A 19,450-nucleotide genomic window follows, 5' to 3' on the forward strand; every position below is an offset into this window, starting at 1 on the left:
ATGTGTGCCTCTGCGTACTGGTGTATTAATATGTATGCATCTAGTGTAAACAGGTGTGCATGTGTCTCTGTGGCTTGTGTACCTGTGTGAATGTATTCACATATGTGAGTATGTGTCTGTGTGATGTGAGGGGTTTCTGTAGGAGAGGGGGCTGAGGTGCCCCCTGAGGGTTGCTGCATCTGGAGACTATCCCACTGTGTTCTCATTGCTGGCCTGGGTGAGTAGCACATAGGTCTGAAGAGCCGTGGCTGTCTATCAGGCAGCAGTGGTGAGACACCTATGTCAAGCCTATGCAGCATCTAACTTGAAAGGAAGGAAGTTGGACCCAGTGTCAAACCTCCCTGGACCTGTTCTTGCTGACCTTCCTCCCTACGATCGGTGTGTGGTGATAGTCAATTCTAAGTTTCTGCATCCTAAGAATGGGGCACTATAGCTGCCACAGAGTGGCCATGATTGATATGGAGGAAACGAAGCATGCAGGGCCAGCCTGGGTCAGGCAGGGCCAGCCTGAGGCAGGCAGATAGCTAGCTGCTCTCGCTAACTTACCATAGTAAACAATCCAACAGAAAGCAGAAAGCTAGTGAAGGGGCTGGTCAGCTGGAACCAGAGCTTCTGTGGAGACAGGGGATATATGTCTGGAAAGTGGGCACACGGGGAAGTTTAGTGACAGATGCTGGCTTAAGTTAATGACTTAACATTTTCCCCCTACCTTTGTTCCCCAGAAGACTAGATGCAAGGACATCCCATACTAACAAGTGTGCCTAGCAACCAGATCTGGGTTTCTGAATGCTAGTTACCAGTAAAAGAAACAATGGCTCTGTCGAATAGACTGAATATCAAAGTGATGGTTCTTTGAACATTTAAAACTACGTAAGTCCGTGGTGGTGTGCAAGGGAAGTGCAAAGGCCTTATGGCGTATCTCAGACGAATGAAAAGGCATGACCAGACACTCTGCTCCATGTGACTCCCAAGGAAGCAATTGATTCAGGTACAAATTGTTAAGGAAAATCCAAATTACTAATTAAAAAGGAAGCAACAGGTGTTGGAATGATGATGCATCCATCCTTTGCTGCTTAATTAAAATGTATTTGACACAAGAGGATGAATACTTAAAAGGCAGTTGGGGGTAAATGTTGAGCAGTTCTATTTGTTAAAGGAACTGAATCTGTATTTTAAACTTTTGTGTGCAACAAAGGGAACATACTCTACACTAAGATGGCATAGATTCTCTCTAAAATTTGGAAAGAGAAATCACATCAATCCTAGGTAGGATTTTTAAGAGTATTGAAAGGATACAACTTTAATTTGCTTTATTCAGCCACCAAAACTTTTAAAAGATCAGTTTCTTTCATGAACACAAGTGACAAAATACGAAACAAAAGCCCTAGGGGCACGGCTCAGTGGCCCGGCTGATGCAGAGCTTTCATGAGGTCCTAAATTCAAACTCCAGTACTTCTAAGAAAAAAAACTAAAACAAGACAGTACTGCACACAACTGGATGACAGAAATCATATGTGTTAACCCTATGTGAATTAGTCAGGGTTCTCTAGAAAACAACTTATAGAATCTCTCTCTTTTGTTCTCTCACTCTCTTGCTCTAATATATATGAGATTTATTAGAAGGAGTTACAGGCTGTGGTCCAGCTAATCCAACAATGGTGCCTATGAATGGAAAGTCCAAGAATCCAGCAATTGTTCAATCTGTGAGGCTGGATGTCTCTGCTGGTCTTCAGTATATACCAGAATCCCAGAGAAGTAGGCACTAATGCTAAGCAAGAATCTCTCACAGGTGTGTCCCTCCATTGTTAGGGTTCAGCTCATCCCAGATGTAGTCAAACTGACAACCAAGAATAGAATATCCACCTTAAGTGCACCCTTTGTCAACTTGATACACAATTAGATCTCCTTCTGTCATGGTTAATTTCCAAATGAAATGTTGCAGGGGAGGTGCATAGGGTTGTGGGTCACAATTATGCCTAACATGATATAACTATTCCTTGTACAACTGCGAATGCATTATAGATTTAGAATGGGTGGTAATGTCCCCTGAGGGACTTTTTTAAAATATCTCAACCATAAATATAATTACCACTGATATTCTCTTAATTTATGTTAATTAGAAGATAAAGAATCCAAAGCTCCTGTAGCACTGGGAATGCAGGCCCTGACCTCTCTTGGGCAGTACAGTAGACCTGATGCTGGTGGTGGGGTGTAGGCAAGCAGGGACCCGAGGGTGAACTTGTCTGCTGTGTGACAGCATAGGTGAGAGAGAGATGCCCTTCCCCTCTTCATCTCTTGCCATCTCCAGCAGGTGGGAGAGCTGCCCTGGGATCATAATAGCAGAATTGGCCCTATCCCTCACCCTCTGTAGCAATCGGGAGAGCAGGCCATGCAGCTTGCCTGGGCAGCAAGAAGAGCTAGACTTGGACAGAGGGGTTGCAGGTGAGCTGCCCTGAGGCAGCGAGGCAGCTGTGAGCACAGGAGTGCTGGCCCTGTCTCTTGTTTGCTGTGTAGTGGCGAGGACTAGGGAGAGATGCCTTCCCTCATCCCTTGCAGGTGGGATCCCTATGGCAGGTGGGAGAACTGGCCATGTTCCTCACCTGCTGCAGCACTCAGGAGAGTGGGCCCTGCATCTTGCCAGGGCAACAGGGTACAGCTGGCCCTGGTTGTGGTGGGGAAGGGTTTAGGAGGTTTGGTGGGGGGTTGCTGGTGAGCCAGCCCCAAGGGCATGAGAGTGGGGAAGCTGGGGGGCTAACTAGCTCAGATACCTCTTAAGCCCAGATCCAGGGATTCAACTTGGCCCACCCCAACATCTACCCCATGGATGAACTGCTGGAAGGCATGAAGGAACCCGTCCTACAGATCCAAAACTACAGGGTCTCCATGACACAGGACAACAACAGAATATCTGAGAGGAGTCCCAGTGAGATTCCAGTATTGAAAGAGTAGCAGAAGCCAGAGGCCTCGGACCAGACTAAGGGCTCATTGCAATAAAGATTTGCAAGCAAAGAGGTATGGACAAAAGGGTGTCCTGTGGGACACACTGTGACACACTACAGCTTCCACAATGAGATTTTTCCCCCTCTGTTGCAGGGAAGTTGCAAGGGTGGAAGAAAGATATGAGGGGAGAGGGAGATGACTGGAATTGGGGTGCATGATGTGAAATTAACAAAGAACCAATAAAAAAAAAAAACAACTAAAAGCTGGGCATAGTGGTGCATGCTTTTAATCCCAGCACTCTGGAGGCAGGTGGATCTGAGTTCGAGGCCAGCCTGGTCTACAGAGTAAGTTCCAGGACAACTAGGACTACCTGGAAAAACTCTGTTTCAAAACAAAACACTAGAAATTGAAGAAAGAAAATATGAATATCTGTGCAAATACATTCTTAACAAAATATGACAGAAACACTCATGTCGATTATAATCCTCATTTCTGTAACTGATCACATGACCTTAGCTCGTTTTCATGACTACCTTCCTCAACTGTATCTCCTCCACGTTCTGCAAGACATTCCACAGGTCTTGGCTCTTTTCCTGGAGGAGGGGCCCATACTTTCATCCCTGATGGGATCTGTGCTCTTGGCCATCCTGGCTGAATTAGTTTCTTGGAGTTTCCCATTGGCTTTAATCACAGGATGAGGTTGCACTATGAGATGCCCTAAGGCAGTGGCTCTCCACCTTCCTATGGCCGAGACCCTTTAACGCAGCTCCTCGTTTGTGGTGACCCTCGGCCAGAACATTATTTTCATTGCTACTGTTATGAGTTGCAATGCAAATATCTGTTTTCTGATGGTCTTAGGTGACCCCTGTGAAAAGATCATTCAACCCCCATAGGGTTCACGACTCACATATTGAGAACCACTGCCCTAAAGGATCTCCTGCACTCCGGAGATAAACTTTCTTATCTCAACTGCAGAGAAGTGATCCAATTTTCCCTTGATAACCTGGATCTATCACTACTCCTAAAACTGTTATTCCTTTCTTAACCTGTTGACTTAAGGGCATCAAAAGGGCAAAGTGGTCAGGGGGTAACACTAGGGGTAACAGCGAGTGGAACTAACTATTCCGTTTTCCACCCATGATTTCTGGACCCATGGATCCTGGATATGGGAGAAACCATGTTGATTCAAAACTCTGGCCCAACCCTTCCATCTGTTGCCTCCTAATTAGGTCTGTAATTGTGTCTTCAAAAGGCCACTCCATCTTTCTATCAGGCCAGCTGCTTCAGAATGGTGGGCAACACAGTAAGACCGGTGGATTCCACGACCATTGGCCCAATGGCACACGTCTTCTCTGGCTGTGAAGAGTTCCTTGGTCAGAAGCAATACTGTGTTGGAGAATAGTGCATTCTGTAAGACCACAGATTGTGGTTTTGCCAAAGCATTACATGCAGGAAAGGCAAACCCGTAAGGATAATAAGCATCTGATCCAGCAAAAACAAAGCATTGTCCTCTGCATAGAGGAAGTTGAATACAGTCAATTTGCCACCAGGTTACTGGCTGGTCACCTTGAAAACTATGCCATATCTGGGGCTCAGTGTTGGTCTCTGCTGTTGGCAGATGTGGCACTCAGCACAGCTGTACCCAGGTCAGCCTTGATAAGTGAGTGTTCACACTGTCAAGCCCATGTATAACCCAATCTCTGCCACCATGGCTACTTTATTTATGGGCCCACTGGACAATGCCAGGGATGGCTAGGGAAAGAGTGACTGTCCACAGAATGTTCATCCTATCTCCTTGATTACTGACCTCCTCCTACTGAAATCACCTTTTGGTGAGCATTTACATGGGACACAAGTATCTTCACATGACTTCACCCATTTGGGGAGACCTAGCCACATACTTCTTCCCGAGATGTTTTCTTCAACAATTTTCCAATTATACTCTTTCCAAGTCTCTGACCATCCAGCCAAGACACTGTCTACAGCCCATGAGTCAGTAAATCATACATCTGGCCATTTCTCCTTCCAAACAAAATGTATGATGACCATGTGTACTACCTGAAGCTCTGCCCACTGTGAAGACTGCTCTTCACCAGTGTCTTCCAGGGTTGTCCCAGAAAGGGGCTGTAATGCTGCAGCTGTGCACTTCAGCATAGCATGAAGAATCATCAGTAAACCAGGCCCTAGTCTTCCCCTCCTCACCCCGTGAGGCCATAGGTATGTGCTCAGAAGCAGACAACATTGGAACAGAAGTAGAAACCATAGACTTCATTATGTAACTTGCTTGTGTCTTCAGGACCTGCTCAGGCTCAATCAGGTATAACCACTTCCATTTGGTAATGGATGCTGCTATGCACTTCCTACTTTATGGCTTCATGGGTCAGATAAAACCCAGCTCATGATGGGCAGGCAGTCAGGTCACATGGTAACTATGTGGCCCATTGCAAAAGGCTCATTTTCCACTAAAGCCCAATGGCAGACTCAGATCTGTCTTTCGATGGGAATAGTTGCCTGCAGATGATAGGGCCTTGCTCTTAAATCTCAAAGGTCTCTTCTGTGTTTCACATATAGGGGACTGCCAAGGTTACCAACAGCATCCCTATCTGTCACTGACACCTCAAGTACCATCATGTCTGTTGGATCATACACTCCAAGTGCTACAGTGGCCTGCCTGCACAGCAGCCTGGACCTATTGAAGAGCCTTCTCCTGTTCCAGGCCCCACACAACACTAGCAGCTTTCCAAGTCACTGGTATATGGGCTGAAGTAACACACCCAGGTGAGGAATGTGCTGTCTGCAGAATCCAAATAGACCCACTAAATGTACTTCTTTCTTGGTGGGGGGAGGGCCAGGTGCTATAACTTATTCTTCACTTTGGAAGAAATACCTCTGCATGCCCTATACCACTGGACTCCTAAGAATTTCACTTAGGTAAAAGGCCCTTGAGTTTTGGTTTTGAGTTATTTCCATGCATTGATTTGCATATGTGTGAGTCCAAAGTGATTGCAACGTCCTGCTCACTTGGCCCAATGAGCACAATGTCATCAATGTAGTTCACCAATGGGATATTTTGTGGAAGAAACAGATTATCAAAATCTCTTATAATTATGACACAGAGCTGTGGAGTTAATATATATATATATCTTTGAGGTAAAACCGTAAAGGTATACTGCTGGCTTGCCGACTGAAAGCAAATTGCATCTGGAGTCTTATGGACAGGTGCTAAGAAAAAGTCATTTACTTGATCAATAGCTGCATACCATGTACCAGGAGATGTGTTAATTTCCTAAAGTAAGGACACCACATCTGGTACAGCAGCTGTAACCACAGTCACTACCTGACTGAGTTTTCAATAGTCAGCTGTCATTCTCCATGACCCATCTGTCGTCTGCACTACCCAGATGGGAGAGTTAAAGGGGGATGTGGTGGGAACCATCACTCCTGCATCTTTCAGGTCCTTGATGGTGGTACTAGTTTCTTCAGTTCTTCCAGGGATGTGATACTGGTTTTGATTCGATATTTTCCACAATTGAGGCAACTAAAAGCTTACATCTAGCCTTTCCAACCATAACAGCCCTCACTCCACAGGTCAGGGAACCAATGAGAAGATTCTGCCAACTTCTAAGTCTATCTATCCCAGTTATACATTCTGGGACTAGGGAAATAACCACAGGATGAATTCAGGGACCCACTAGACCTACTGTGAGTCAGACTTCAGCCAAAACTTCATTAATCACCTGGCCTCCATAAGCCCCTACCTTCTTTAACTAGAGGCCACAGTGTTTCTTGGGATCTCCCAGAATCACTGTCAATTCACAACCAGTATCCAGTAGACTCTGGAAAGTCTGATAGTTTCCTTTCTCCCCAGTGTACAGCTACGCCTTTCAAAGGCCATACATAGATCTCTCTGGACAAAGACTGGAGAAAGGCTAACAGTAAAACTTTTAGTTACTTTATCAAGGTCCTTCCTCAAGGGAATCTGAGCATCCCTACATTTAAGGGGTTCTGGGTCTGCAAACTGACTCAAGATTGGAAATTGGTTCAGTCTGGTCAAATTGGTTCACAGGCCAAGACTTCCTTTGCCATGATCCAATGTGGCCTTTCTTTTACTTGTTTGAGAATTTTTTTCACTTATTCAGATCAAACAAAACTTCCACAGGCTTGTTATCTATCTCATGCCTGGAAACACCATGCCTGATTACAGTACCAAAGGTCCAGATGAGTGATGCCACCTCAGAGTTCACTTTGCCTGTCCTGACCATTACGGGTTGGCCATCACTCAAGGTCAGACATTGTTTGGTCTGGGCTGCCCATTGTGGCATCTACAATCAGCTCGCCTTTCACAACTCACTGCTGCCTTGGGCCCAATTACACCTCAGCATTTAATTCATTCAACTGAGCAGCAGCATCTCCAGCCAGCCTATAGTCTGGCACAAGAAAAAGGACGACGAAGCTCTTCAAATGTGCCGGTGCTCCTCTCCACATTTTGCATCTTACAGGATTAGTGAAGGGCTTGTCTTCTGGGCCTTCCCACTGTGGAGGACATCGTTTTATACAGTGTACCCGCTCTAGCATTGCAGTTTCCCTGAGCTTTACAATCCCTTCGTCGACACTAAGCCAAGGGATATCAGGCATCTCCAATTCCTTTTCAGTAGGCCCTCTTTTGACAAACATTTCAGCCAACCATTCAAACAATCCTTTGACACTTTTTTTTAACTGTGTGAGTGTCCATATTAAACCTAGATTCTTTACTTGGAGGGTTTTGAATTTTCACTGTAATTCAGCGAACTTTATAATGAGTACTTCGGTTTGACTTTCCACAGCTTGACTCTGCAGCTGCTGGAGGGAAGATTCTCTTACGGGGAACACTTAGAAACATTTAGACTGTTTGTGGCAGGGGTTCTCAACCTTTCTAATGTTGTGACCCTTTAATACAGTTCCTCATGTTGCAGTGACCCCTAACCATAAAATTATTTTATCGTTACTTCATAACTGTAATTTTGATACTGTTATGAATTGTAATATAAATATCTGATATGCAACACACACAGGGGGTCGTGAGCCACAGGTCGAGAACCTCTGATTTGTGTGTATCTGGAGCTGGTCACTGAGTTCATTGCTATCCTTTATATATTCTGAGATCTTAGAAGTTTGTCCATTTTATCATGAAGCTCATTCTTTTCCTTTGTCAATTTATCTAGAGATGCTAGGAGCAACCATCATTTTCCTTATTTTTCCATAAATGGTCAAAAGTTTTGGTCCATTGGCCTCACAATTGGTGAGTCAGGAGAGTCAAGTGCCTTTGTCTCCTTAAGTTTGTAAATTGTTCACACCATGGGCTTTCAGTACTCCCCGAGCTTCCAGGAGAGGCTGCAGGAACTAGAGAGGCTTTGGCAACTGTAGGTGATGGCAAATTGGAAAGCCTATCCGAGATACTTAAAAATCCATCCTTGTTGGGAAGTAGTGGTGCACACCTTTAATCCCAGAACTGAAAAGGCAGAGGCAAGTGAATCTCTGAGTTTGAGGCCAGCCTGGTCTACAAAGCAAGTTCCAGGACAGTCAAGGGTACACAGAGAAACTGTTTCAGTAAAAAAGAAAAGAAAGATTCATCCATATACTCCTGTTGCTCTAGAACCACTTCTGGTACCAAAATCTATATTAGTCAGGGTTCTCTTATTAGAATCAATCTCTCTCTTTCATATACATGAGAATTATTAAAATGAGTTATAGGCTGACAGACTGTGGTCCAGCTAATCCAACAATGGTGCCTATGGATGGAAAGTCCAAGAATCCAGCAATTGTTCAATCCGTGAGGCTGGATGTCTCTGCTGGTCTTCAGTATATACCAGAATCCCAGAGAAGTAGGCACTAATGCTAGGGAAGGAATGGACTTGCTATCAAGGCATGGGCAAGCAGGCAAAGAATGAAGCTTCCTTCTTCCATGTGCTTTATATAGGCTTCCAGCAGAAGCTGTGGCTCAGATGAGAGGTAGGTCTTTACTGCTCAAAGACCTGAATTAGAAGTGGATCTTCCTACTTCAAATTAAGCAAGAATCTCTCACAGGTGTGTCCCTTCATTTTGGAGTATTAGTTAATTCCAGATATAGTCAAATTGACAACCAAGAAGAGCCATCACATTATGGCTGCCAACAAAAAATGCAACAGCAGGGACTTGCACTCTGTTGGAAGGAACGTAGACTCATATAGCCACTTGGGAAAACATTTCCATTTCCCTGTAACCAGCCCAGTGTGTGTACCAGCTTTAACCATCACTTGAATTTGGAAGCAGCCAAGACGTCCTCTAGTGGAGCATGGTCCGTCAGAAGAGTAGACTACTTAGTGGTGAAAAGGAAGGGAAGGAACGACAGCCAGATGCTGCTACACATGCTGTAAGACAGTCACTTAAGCCCAAAAGCTCAGGGGCCAGCCTGGGTAACAGAACAGGGCCCAGATCTCATCTTTTAAAGGAGTTATCAAGTTCAAAAGCCCTTGGAAGAAGCAAATACATGTTGCTAACTGAAAGAAGCCAATCTGAAAGGCTGAGTCCTTTTTTTATTTTAACCAGGGGAACTTCTGGAAAAGGGAAAGCTAGAGACAGACAGGAAGGCTGATAGTGGATTTTTTTTCAAAGCACAAACTCCTCCTTTATGCTTGTTTCTAGAATTCTGTTGGCTTTAGATTTTTCATTTTTAGGTAGTTTTCATATTCTGTATGAGGCACAGGTCTGATTGTCTTCATGATGTCTGTCTGATTTCTCTCCCACTGAATCTCTTTTGTGAGATACTAGAGACCTATGGGTGGGTTAATCCATTAACGGGCTCATGACTTGAGGACTGGTGGGAATTTGAGAGAGACCGGGCCTAGCTGAAAGGAATAGGTCTTTGGGAACTATACATCTTGTCGTTAGATGGTTCACTCATTCCCTTCTTCTCTGTGCTAGTCTATAATGCCCTGCCTTTCACAGTCCCACAGCAACCGGGTCACACAGCCTCTGACATCATGAGCTGAAGTGAATCTGTCACCCTCTTAAGTTGTCTCACCATAGCCAGAGAAAGTTGACCACTCAATCCTGAATTTGTAATTTTCTCAGATTGTGTAAAATGTTGTAATTTTAATTACAATGTGCAATTTTAAGAATATTTGGGCTAGTCATGTTACTTAGTTTCTTTTAAGGAAGCTTCACATAGTCATCTTTCAAGAAATTTGTCCATTTGGGGCCAGAAAGAAGAGTCTGTGGAGAAGGGAGCTTGCCACCAAGCCTGACGACCTGAGTTTGATCTCCAGAACCTATGTAAAGGTGAAGGAGAAAACCAACTCCACAGAGTTGTCCTCTGACTTCCACTTGTATACTGTGACACACACAGACACACATATGCACACAAACACACACTCGTGCATGGATGTGTGCTCAAGAATGCACGTGCACACACACACTAAAATAAAATGATTTAAAAGGATATTTATGAGGCTGTGTTAATGGCTCAGTGATTAAGAGTGTCTTCTGGCCGGGCAGTGGTGGCGCACACCTTTAATCCCAGCACTTGGGAGGCAGAGACAGGCGGATTTCTGAGTTCGAGCCCAGCCTGGTCTACAGAGTGAGTTCCAGGACAGCCACGGCTACACAGAGAAACCCTGCCTCGAAAAACCAAAAAAAAAAAAAAGTGTCTTCTGTGGGGGCTGGGGAGATGGCTCAGCAGTGACGAGCACTGTGTGCTCTTCAGAGGACTCAGGTTCATTTCAAGCCCCACATGACAGCTCACAACTGTTTTAGCTGCAGTTCCAGAGGCTTCAATATCCTCGCACAGACATTTGTGCAGGCAAAACACCAATGCACATGAAATAAAAATAAATAAAAGAATTTTAAAGTATCTCCTGCCCTGCGCTCATACCAGGAAGCTTATAACTGCCTTGAATTCTATACCCAGGGAATCTGGTAACATTTTCTGGCCTCCATGGTCATGTGAGAGTGTGTGCACATGCCCATACACAGACACAAATAAATACATACATATACATTGATAAAAATAAATCTAAAGCTTGCTCATTTAGTCTGAGTTGTCAAATTCACTAGCTTTTAAACTCTTTATAATTCACCTTGGTACTTTTTAAAATTTATTTACAGTCAAGTCCTTTCTGGATAGGCTGGCCTGAAACTTAGTAATCCTCTGGCTCCACATCCCAAGCACTGGCACACCTGGCCTCCTTGTAACTTTTGTCACCAGCACGATCTGTATGGATGTCCTTTCTTCACTCCCAGTGTTTGCAGTTGGTATTCATGTGTTGTCATGTGTTGTCATATGGTTGAGTCATTTGTAGCCCAGTTTCCATGGACTTTCTCTCCCTTCACACCTTATATTTCTACTGGAGGACAGACACCATAAATTTTGCCTTTAGGCAAATTAGGGTGTTTGATATTTTTAATGTTTATTTAGTAGATTTTTTTTTACGTGCACATGTGCATGCAGCGCCCTCAGAGGTCAGAGGTAGTGTCAGATCTCTTGGAGCTAGAACTATGGATGTTGTAAGCCACCATGCAGGTGATGAGAACTGAGCCCTGGTTCCCTGAAACAACTCAGCCATCGCTCCAACTAGGGCTTGATAATTTTTTTCTTTGTTTTTGTTTTTTGAAACAGGGTCTTTCCGTGTAGCCCTGGCCAACCTGGAACTCACTCTGTAGACTAGGGTGGCCTCAAATTCAATCTGCCTGCCTCTGCCGCCCACATGCTGGGATTAAAGGTGTGCACCACCACACTTGAGTACCAACTAGTGCATTTATGTGAGGAAGCTCTTAAGCTAGAAAAGAAGGCCAAAAGGAGAGTTATCAGCCTTCAAAAACAAAACGATCAAAAAAAAAAAAAAAAAACAGGGAATATTGTGTCCCCAAGAGCTAGTATTTAGAAAAAAATTCATAATTCGTAGAGCATTGATTTCAGAACCAAGAAGCCTCTTGACTCAGAAATGATCTGTTCAACAATGCTCTGCCCATAGCAAATAAAGCCTATAGGAAGACAAGGAAGAGTCAAACTACTTCAAGCAACTTACACACAGGCCTCCAGTTCCTGCCCTGCTGAAGTTCCAGTCCTGACTTCCTTCACTGATGAACAGTGATGTGTGACCCAAAGCTAAATAACCCTTTTCCTTCCTAGCTTGCTTTGGTCATGGTGTTTCGTCGTGACAATAGAAATCCTAAGACAGAGCCTGTTTGTTTTCTTTTTTAAAAGATTCTCAGCTGGGCGGTGGTGGCGCACGCCTTTAATCCCGGCACTTGGGAGGCAGAGGCAGGAGGATTTCTGAGTTCGAGGCCAGCCTGGTCTACAGAGTGAGTTCCAGGACAGCCAGGGCTACACAGAGAAACCCTGTCTCGAAAAACCAAAAAAAAAACAAAAACAAAAACAACCAAAAGAGATTCTCAGTGAACTATGAAAGTATGAAGACGGGCCAGCCAGAGAGATGGCTCAGCAGTTATGACTTCAGATTGTTCTCTCAAAGGACCCAGGTCCAGTCCCAGCACCGTTGTCAGAGGGCTCACAACCAATGAGCTTCAACTCCGTTTCTATTGGTATTCATTTCCCTCAGCCTCCAGGGCACCTGAACTCATATGCACAAGCCAAACACAGACACCTACAAGTACAAATAATTAATAAAAATAGGGTTGGGTGTGGTGGCACATGCCCTTAATCACAGTAGTAGGGAGGCAGAGGCAGGCAGATCTCTGGGAGTTCAAGATCAGCCTGGTCTACACGCAGAGTTCCAGGACAGGCAGGGTTACATAGAGAGACACTATCTCAAAAAAAAAAAAAAAAAGCAATAAAAACAAATCTTTTTAAAGGCACAAAGAATAACATAAGAGATTGGCAACTTTTATTTATTTATTATTTATTTATTACATTTTTTTTAGGTAAAGTCTCATTGTGCACCTTTGACTGGCCTAGAACTCACTATGTTGGCCAGCTATCCTTGAACTCACAACGATCCCCTGCCTCTGGGAGTAAAGGTCGGTGCCACCACACTCACCTGAAATTGACAAGTTTAACTTCAGTGACAAAAGCCTCTCACATGTTCACAGCAATAGGATGGAGAAGACACTGCATTCACAGAGTAATAAAGGACTGAGCATGGTCACTCTTAGCCACATGATGAATGTCACAGATATGCATTGCATGGAAGACATTTGGAAACTTTGTGGTGCTGGAATGCTGGGGTGGTTTGAATAGGCATGGCCCCCATAGGCTCACGTGTTTGAATGCTTGGCCATAGGGAGTGACTATAAAGAGGTGAGGCCTTGCTGGAGGAAGTGCATCACTGTGTAGACAAGCCTTGAGGTAACATATGCTCAAGCTTTGCCCAGTGTAGCACACTGTCTCCTTCTGCTGCCTGTAGCTCTCAGCTCCTTCTCCAGCACCATCTGCCTATGTGTTGCTGTGCTTCCCAGCATGATGATAATAGTCTAAACCTCCAAACTGTAGGCCAGCCCCAATTAAATCTTTTCCTTTATAAGACTTGCCATGGTCGTGGCATCTCTTCACTGCAATAGAACCCTCACTAAGACAGATGTTTTCTACCGAGACTCGAGAGTAAGCTCACGAGTGCATAGGCACTTAGATTTTGTGTACTTACCATGGACCAGTTATGTCCCAACAGATAATTTATTTTAAAAATGATGCTTATGTCCAAAAAAAAAAAAAAACGGACTGGAAAACATTTATTGCCTCTACTTTAAAGTGAAGAAAAAATTCTAAGACAGGAGTGATAGTGACAGCCATTAGGGAGCTGGAGACTTGGAAGCAAGAGGTCTGGCAATGACTTCAAAAACTACAAATGCAAGAACATGTCAAGATAGTCATGGGGCCCAAGAGGACTCAGGAGCCAGAAGCCACATTTTTTCGAACAACCAGGATGAAAGCAAGATCCCAAGAGGCCTTGCCGGGGACAGGGTGAGCTGACAGAAAAGCTAAGGATGAGGCTGGGCACCTACAGAGAAAAAGAAGTGTCCCTCAGGTTAGCTTTGAAAGCTGAAATTACAAGTTCCACCAGCGCCATTGTTTGACCTCTCTGGAGAGGGTTCCTGCAGTCTACACCACAACATCATCATAGAGAAACAGACAGGAGAGTGCAGGGACACACACACACACACACACACACACACACACACACACACAGAGTAGCTATACTACAATTAACTCAATCCCAGAAACCAAGTCACACTTTTTTTTTTTCATTTGATTCAATAAAATTTTATTTTCCCAAATGTACAGCTGATTGAACCTGTTCATGCATCTTCACCAGCAGCTAGGGCATCTGTCTCCACCTTTGTGTTTCTGGTGTAAGTTACTTGGGCTCTGTGCTTTGAAACCAGCTTGATAAGTCTTTTACTAAGTAGCTCCTGAAGGGCTGCCCTGGCCAAGGAACCTCGACTCTTCAGTGTCTCAGAGCCCACAGCTGGAGTAACAAGCTTGTAGCTGAGAACTTCCTTACAGAGTTTGTCCAGTTTGTCGTGTGTAGCTGTGTCAGACAGGATGAGGTTGTTCAGCTTGTCCTGAACTTTACCTTTGGACAAAGAAGTCTTCTTTTTGGCTTTGCCACCAGATTTATTTATTGGGTCTTTGTCTTTTTTAGCTGACTTTCTGGCATCTTTCTTCTTGTTGTCATCTTTGGGTGGCATGGCAAAACTCAGAGACTAATGTGGACCACAGCAGCCTCACTAAGATGTCCCGCACTTTTTTTTTTAAGATTTATTTATTTTTATGTATATGTGTGCTCTGTCTGCATGTACACCAGCACACCAGCAGAAGGCATCAGATCACATTACAGATGGTTGTGAGCCACCTTGTGGTTGCTGGGAATTGAATTTAGGACCTCTGGGAAAACAACCAGTGCCCTTAGCTACTAAGCCAGCTCTCCAGCCTGAGCCCTGCCTCTTACTACTTCCACACCTCAGCAGAGCCACGCCAGAAGCTAAGATTCCAGCTCACATACCCATCATCCAAATCCTAGCAGGCTCCATGCTAAAGCTGAAAAGTTCTTAAAGAGATACCCAGTCCACACCCCATCCTCCAGGAGGGCAGAAGCTGGCAGACACTGTTACCCCTGCTGAGCCTTGCTTTGTAGAGCACCAGTTGTTATGCCTCAGGGTCATAGGCCAACCTTATACATACTAGCACAGATCACTCAAACTGGAGCCCAGGAAGGCAGAAGAAAACAGACACAGGAAATCTCTAAGTAAATAAATGCTGTCTTTCTCGTTGGTATAAAAAACAAAACAAAACACAAAGGCTTAACAAAATCAACTGAAGATGTCTTCTAAAAAGTACTATAAAAGAACTCGAAAAGAAAGAAAATAAGTAAATTTTTTAATTACAAATTTTGTCCAGAAAGCCAAACATCTAGATAATGATAGCCTTAGGGGAAATGAGCAGACACTGGCCATAGGAGAGCAGTGAGGACTGACAGACAGGCCCTGGACGAGAGGACACAGTAGCTTGACAAACAGGCCTGTCTAGGCATGATATCCTGAACTGTCTTAACACGATGTGGAGAACTTCCAAACTTCCAAAAGAGCAGGTCACACCAGGGGTCAAGTGTAGGAATGGTTCTCACTCTGTCACATGCCAGAAGCCTGTGTCTGGGAGCCACCCTGCATTCTAGATCCTGATCTCTATCCAGGATCCACAGTTCCACCGAGCCCACAAAGCAGCCTGAGAGGGAGCTACACCTCGGATGGACACCACCCCATACACATCCCAGGAACTGTGTGTAAGATACATCCAGAAGTTTTGTTTTATCACAACCTGAAAGGTGAAGCCTCATTTGCAGGAAGATGGGCGGGCCATCCTTGGTGGAGTGAGAAAGACTCATCATCAGAAATATCAGAAATAATTAGCTCAGAGGATGTGGCTGGGTTGTGGGTCACATGTTCATACTCAGAACGTGTTGCTTTAACCTGGACCTCTCCTGCTGTTACTTTTGGGCTGTTTAACCTCCTGAAAGTGACGACACTGGGATCACGCTCTCTCCAAGTTGACCTTCAGGTGGTTGGGCCTTGGGAAGGGATAAATTTCTCCTATAGTTCTGTAGAATTCCTGTTCACAGGAATGACTGATGAAAAGAAAAACCTTAAAACATAGTAACTTGATATCAGCAATAGACAGGCAAGGCTCTCTCCCTACAGCAATATCCCAGGAAGACCTCTGTGAGATGGGGAAGGCTGAGCCCCAAAGTCCTCATTTGGCATCTGCAGCAGCAATGCCATATGGCCCCAATGTTTCTAGGGAAGGGGTTTGGAAGAACACCCTTGAACTTCCCCCACTAAGAGCCCAGGGCCCCCAGTGTTTCCCAGGGAAGGGATTTGGAGGTACACTCTCAAACCCGCCCCACTAAAAGCCCAGAGCACTGTATGCCCTTTGCTCCCAAGCCTCATTGTCACTGTCTGCTTCTGGACAGCTGAACTTTTCCAGCCAGGCCAGGCTCTGACCGATGCAGAACTAAGTGAATGACCTTAGCTTTGGACTTCCGCTTCTCCTCTGAGCATCTCCTCTTCCCTCCTCCTTCCTCTCTCATCCCTCCAGAAGGTGTTACCAGGTTTTGGACACCAATTAGGGGTTTTTACCTGGCCTAAAGGACAAACACCCTTGTGTCCTCAGCCACCAGTCATAGTCTGGATAGCTGGCACAGTTGTGGGGTTGGACGTAGGAGGAAGCAGAAAGACACCTGAGGCTGCTCTAGGGAAATCTAGGCATAGCCTTACTAGGAACTGCCATCCTGGTAACCACAGATACTCAGTCCCCTCCTAACAGCCTTGCCTCTGGCCCCTTCTCTGAGTAGTGTAGATCCTATCAGCCCCTCAGACAACATCCTGCAGTCTGGAATGGAGGTCAAGGCTGGAAGCAAGGGCAGTCTTGAGGGAGGGCCTCTAGGTAAGTGAAGACCAACCATCCTGACAAGACAGCTGGCCCCAGCACCGAGAGGTAAGGGGAGAGGCGGCTCAGCATGGTGTGCTCTCTGTGCTCTTCCTGAGGAAGACAGAAGTGAGGCAGATTGAAGCAAGTGTCGATATGTAAACATCAGGCCTTGGTGTTTGCTCTGAGGCCTAATCCAGACACAGTAGAAAGTACTCACCCACTGCTGAGTGCTTTCTATTGAGGAATCCCAGTTTTAGTGGGAGAGCACAGGAAGCAGAAGTCATGCCACAATGTCAGGAAGGCCCTGCCCTTAAAAGAGACATAAAAGCCCTTAGCAGGGCTGCTGCCCCCAGATCACCTGGTTGAGATCTAAAGGAAGGGCCTCTGCTGTGCACAAAACACATGGCCTGACTGAAGGAGAGGCTGGGGTGGACTTCCGGAAAGGCAAGGCAGGCCTCTGTCCCTGGGATTAGTGGGACTGAGCCAGGAGAGGGACCTTGGGGACATTGTATAGCTCAGAGTAGAAATTGGAAGACACATACCTCTGCTGCCTCTCCTGTCTTTGCCCACAGGAGGCCAGGGCCCTGTTTTGGGTGTCCCAAAGTCCCCTGGTTCTCTTTCCACACTATGCCCAATGTCATTGTCCAGCACTGCCTAGGAGTACCTGTGCCACAAGTGGTTCACGGAGGTGCACGTATTGGTGCCGTGGTTAGTCTGTCATCAGTATGTGGCGACTCCACTAGCAGCTGAGCCCTGCCACCACTTATGGCCTCAGGTAGACACTAAGTACCACCAAAGGCCAACACCTATCCTCAGCCACATGAAGTGCCTGGGCTGCCAGCCTGAGAGGCTGCATCTTACCTAACCACGGCCATCCACTCACAGTGCCCTAGGTACAGGCTGGGCACTTCTGCCCATCTGCTAGGCTGATATCTGCCTGGCCTCCACACCAGGCAGCTGGACTCTAAGGTCAACATGTTAGCTGCCCGTGATGGGCAGATGGGCATGTGGGCCACTGTGCCGAGGATATGGTCCTATGTAGGGACCAGATGCAGACCTGTGATGAGAGCAGCTCACAGCCTCTGGGGCTGTCACTGATGACAACTTTCTTTTTGCTTCTGCAGAAAAGCATGTAACAAGATTTGGGCTGGCCATGCTGAAGAGTTATCCCGGGTTGCTATATACACACCGCACTGCCGCAAGGAGCTGACCGATTCCTTTGAAGCCTAGAGCAATCCTGGGGGAGGTGCTTTCCTGTTTATTAGTGTGCACTTCTGCGCTGTGTGGCTTCCTTAAGCATCAGGTGAGGTGCACATGCTGGGCCAGAGAGCTTTCCAGCTGCTCACAGGCCAGCTGGACCCCTGTAGGTGCAGGAATGGCATGAAACTGTGAAAGGTGCAAAGGAGTGGCAGGGTAGGTATGTGCACATGCATCTTCAAAGAGCAGCCACTCTGTGTGGATGTGTCCGTGTTGTAATTCAATCCATTCTTAGGTGTGCAGGTGGTCCTGGGGCCAGATCCCAGAGTCGTCTCATGGGTGCAAAGCTGTCCCTGGTCTCCAACTACAACATCCTGGGAAAATGGAGGGGTTCTTGAAGTCTCGATATGGCACACACAGGAGTATGGCTGACCAGTGAAGCTAGCCCTCCTCCCCCGCCTGGCAGAGGGTGGCATCCAGCCAGAGCAGCAGTAAGTCACTGGGGAGGAGAGACAGTGAATCACCAGAGAGGAATGCACAGCCCTTGGGTGAGGTCCGGAAGGCTAGTCCCCCCTGGGTGCCAAGGCCGAGCTGGCCGGAAGGGCAGCGGATATCCTGAAGAATGTGGAGGAGTTTCCACATATTGTCGTCCACGTGGGAACCCATGGCCAAGGGGAAACAGACACCTCAGGATGCAGGGGGCACTGAAGCCATCTGGGCAGGCAGCCCTATGGGGGCCAACATGATCTCCTTGAGGGACATGAAGGCCATGGAGGCTAGAGGTCATGAGGGCAAGGAGTCATAACTCTTGGGGGTCCCCACACTTAAGTCATTCTGTGGCTTCATGGACATGAACTTGTCCAGTGTATGTCCCTTGATAAAACTTATGATGCCCAACTGTGCCATTGTCCCGGGTTTCCCTGGATCTGAGGGGCTCTGCTAGCTTCGTTGCCACTTCTGCTCCTGCACTGAGCACGAGGTGCTGGATTAGGGTAGCCAAAGTAGGAGGACTCAGCTCCGTGAGGAGTAGGTCACTACTGCTCTGGTGCTGATTCCTGCTAGCTGTCTCAACCACAAGCTACCTGAACAACATGCTTGGTCTCCCCATCTCCCTAGAGCTCATCTGATCACAGAGGATAAAGAAGGGAAATGGCCAGCATATTGTCTACAGGGCAAGGGTCAGAGGGAAGAAAAGCAGGAGACACTATGTTCTAGGAACGTATTCTGACCAGACAGAAGGGCTGATGAACACCCCTGCCACATAGCTGTATAGAGTCAGGGCTTAGAGATGCAGACAGGCCTGGGTAGAGGTGGCTGCATGGTAACCTGGTCTCTCAGGGTCCTCGGACAGGAGAGGTCACTGTGGTTTAGCCAGACCTGCTGAGATCAGCTGAGCCCCCTGGGCCTATGGAAGTC

At 46.1% G+C, this 19,450-nt stretch overlaps 1 protein-coding gene and 1 pseudogene across 1 annotated transcript in view; one reads left to right on the forward strand and one right to left on the reverse strand.

The window, feature by feature from the left end:
• Positions 1–14,208: 14,208 nt before the first annotated feature.
• On the reverse strand, positions 14,209–14,601 carry LOC114625512 (annotated as a pseudogene).
• Positions 14,602–18,698: 4,097 nt separating this feature from the next.
• The window catches only part of Exd3 (exonuclease 3'-5' domain containing 3), a 28,244-nt gene continuing 27,492 nt past the window's right edge, over positions 18,699–19,450 (forward strand). Inside the window, 1 exon segment of the mRNA XM_028772829.1 lies at positions 18,699–18,832. Within this exon segment, the coding sequence (XP_028628662.1) occupies positions 18,699–18,832 (134 nt within the window).

Source organism: Grammomys surdaster, unplaced genomic scaffold (assembly GCF_004785775.1).
Source record: "Grammomys surdaster isolate TR1022 unplaced genomic scaffold, NIH_TR_1.0 219, whole genome shotgun sequence".
Taxonomy (NCBI): domain Eukaryota; kingdom Metazoa; phylum Chordata; class Mammalia; order Rodentia; family Muridae; genus Grammomys; species Grammomys surdaster.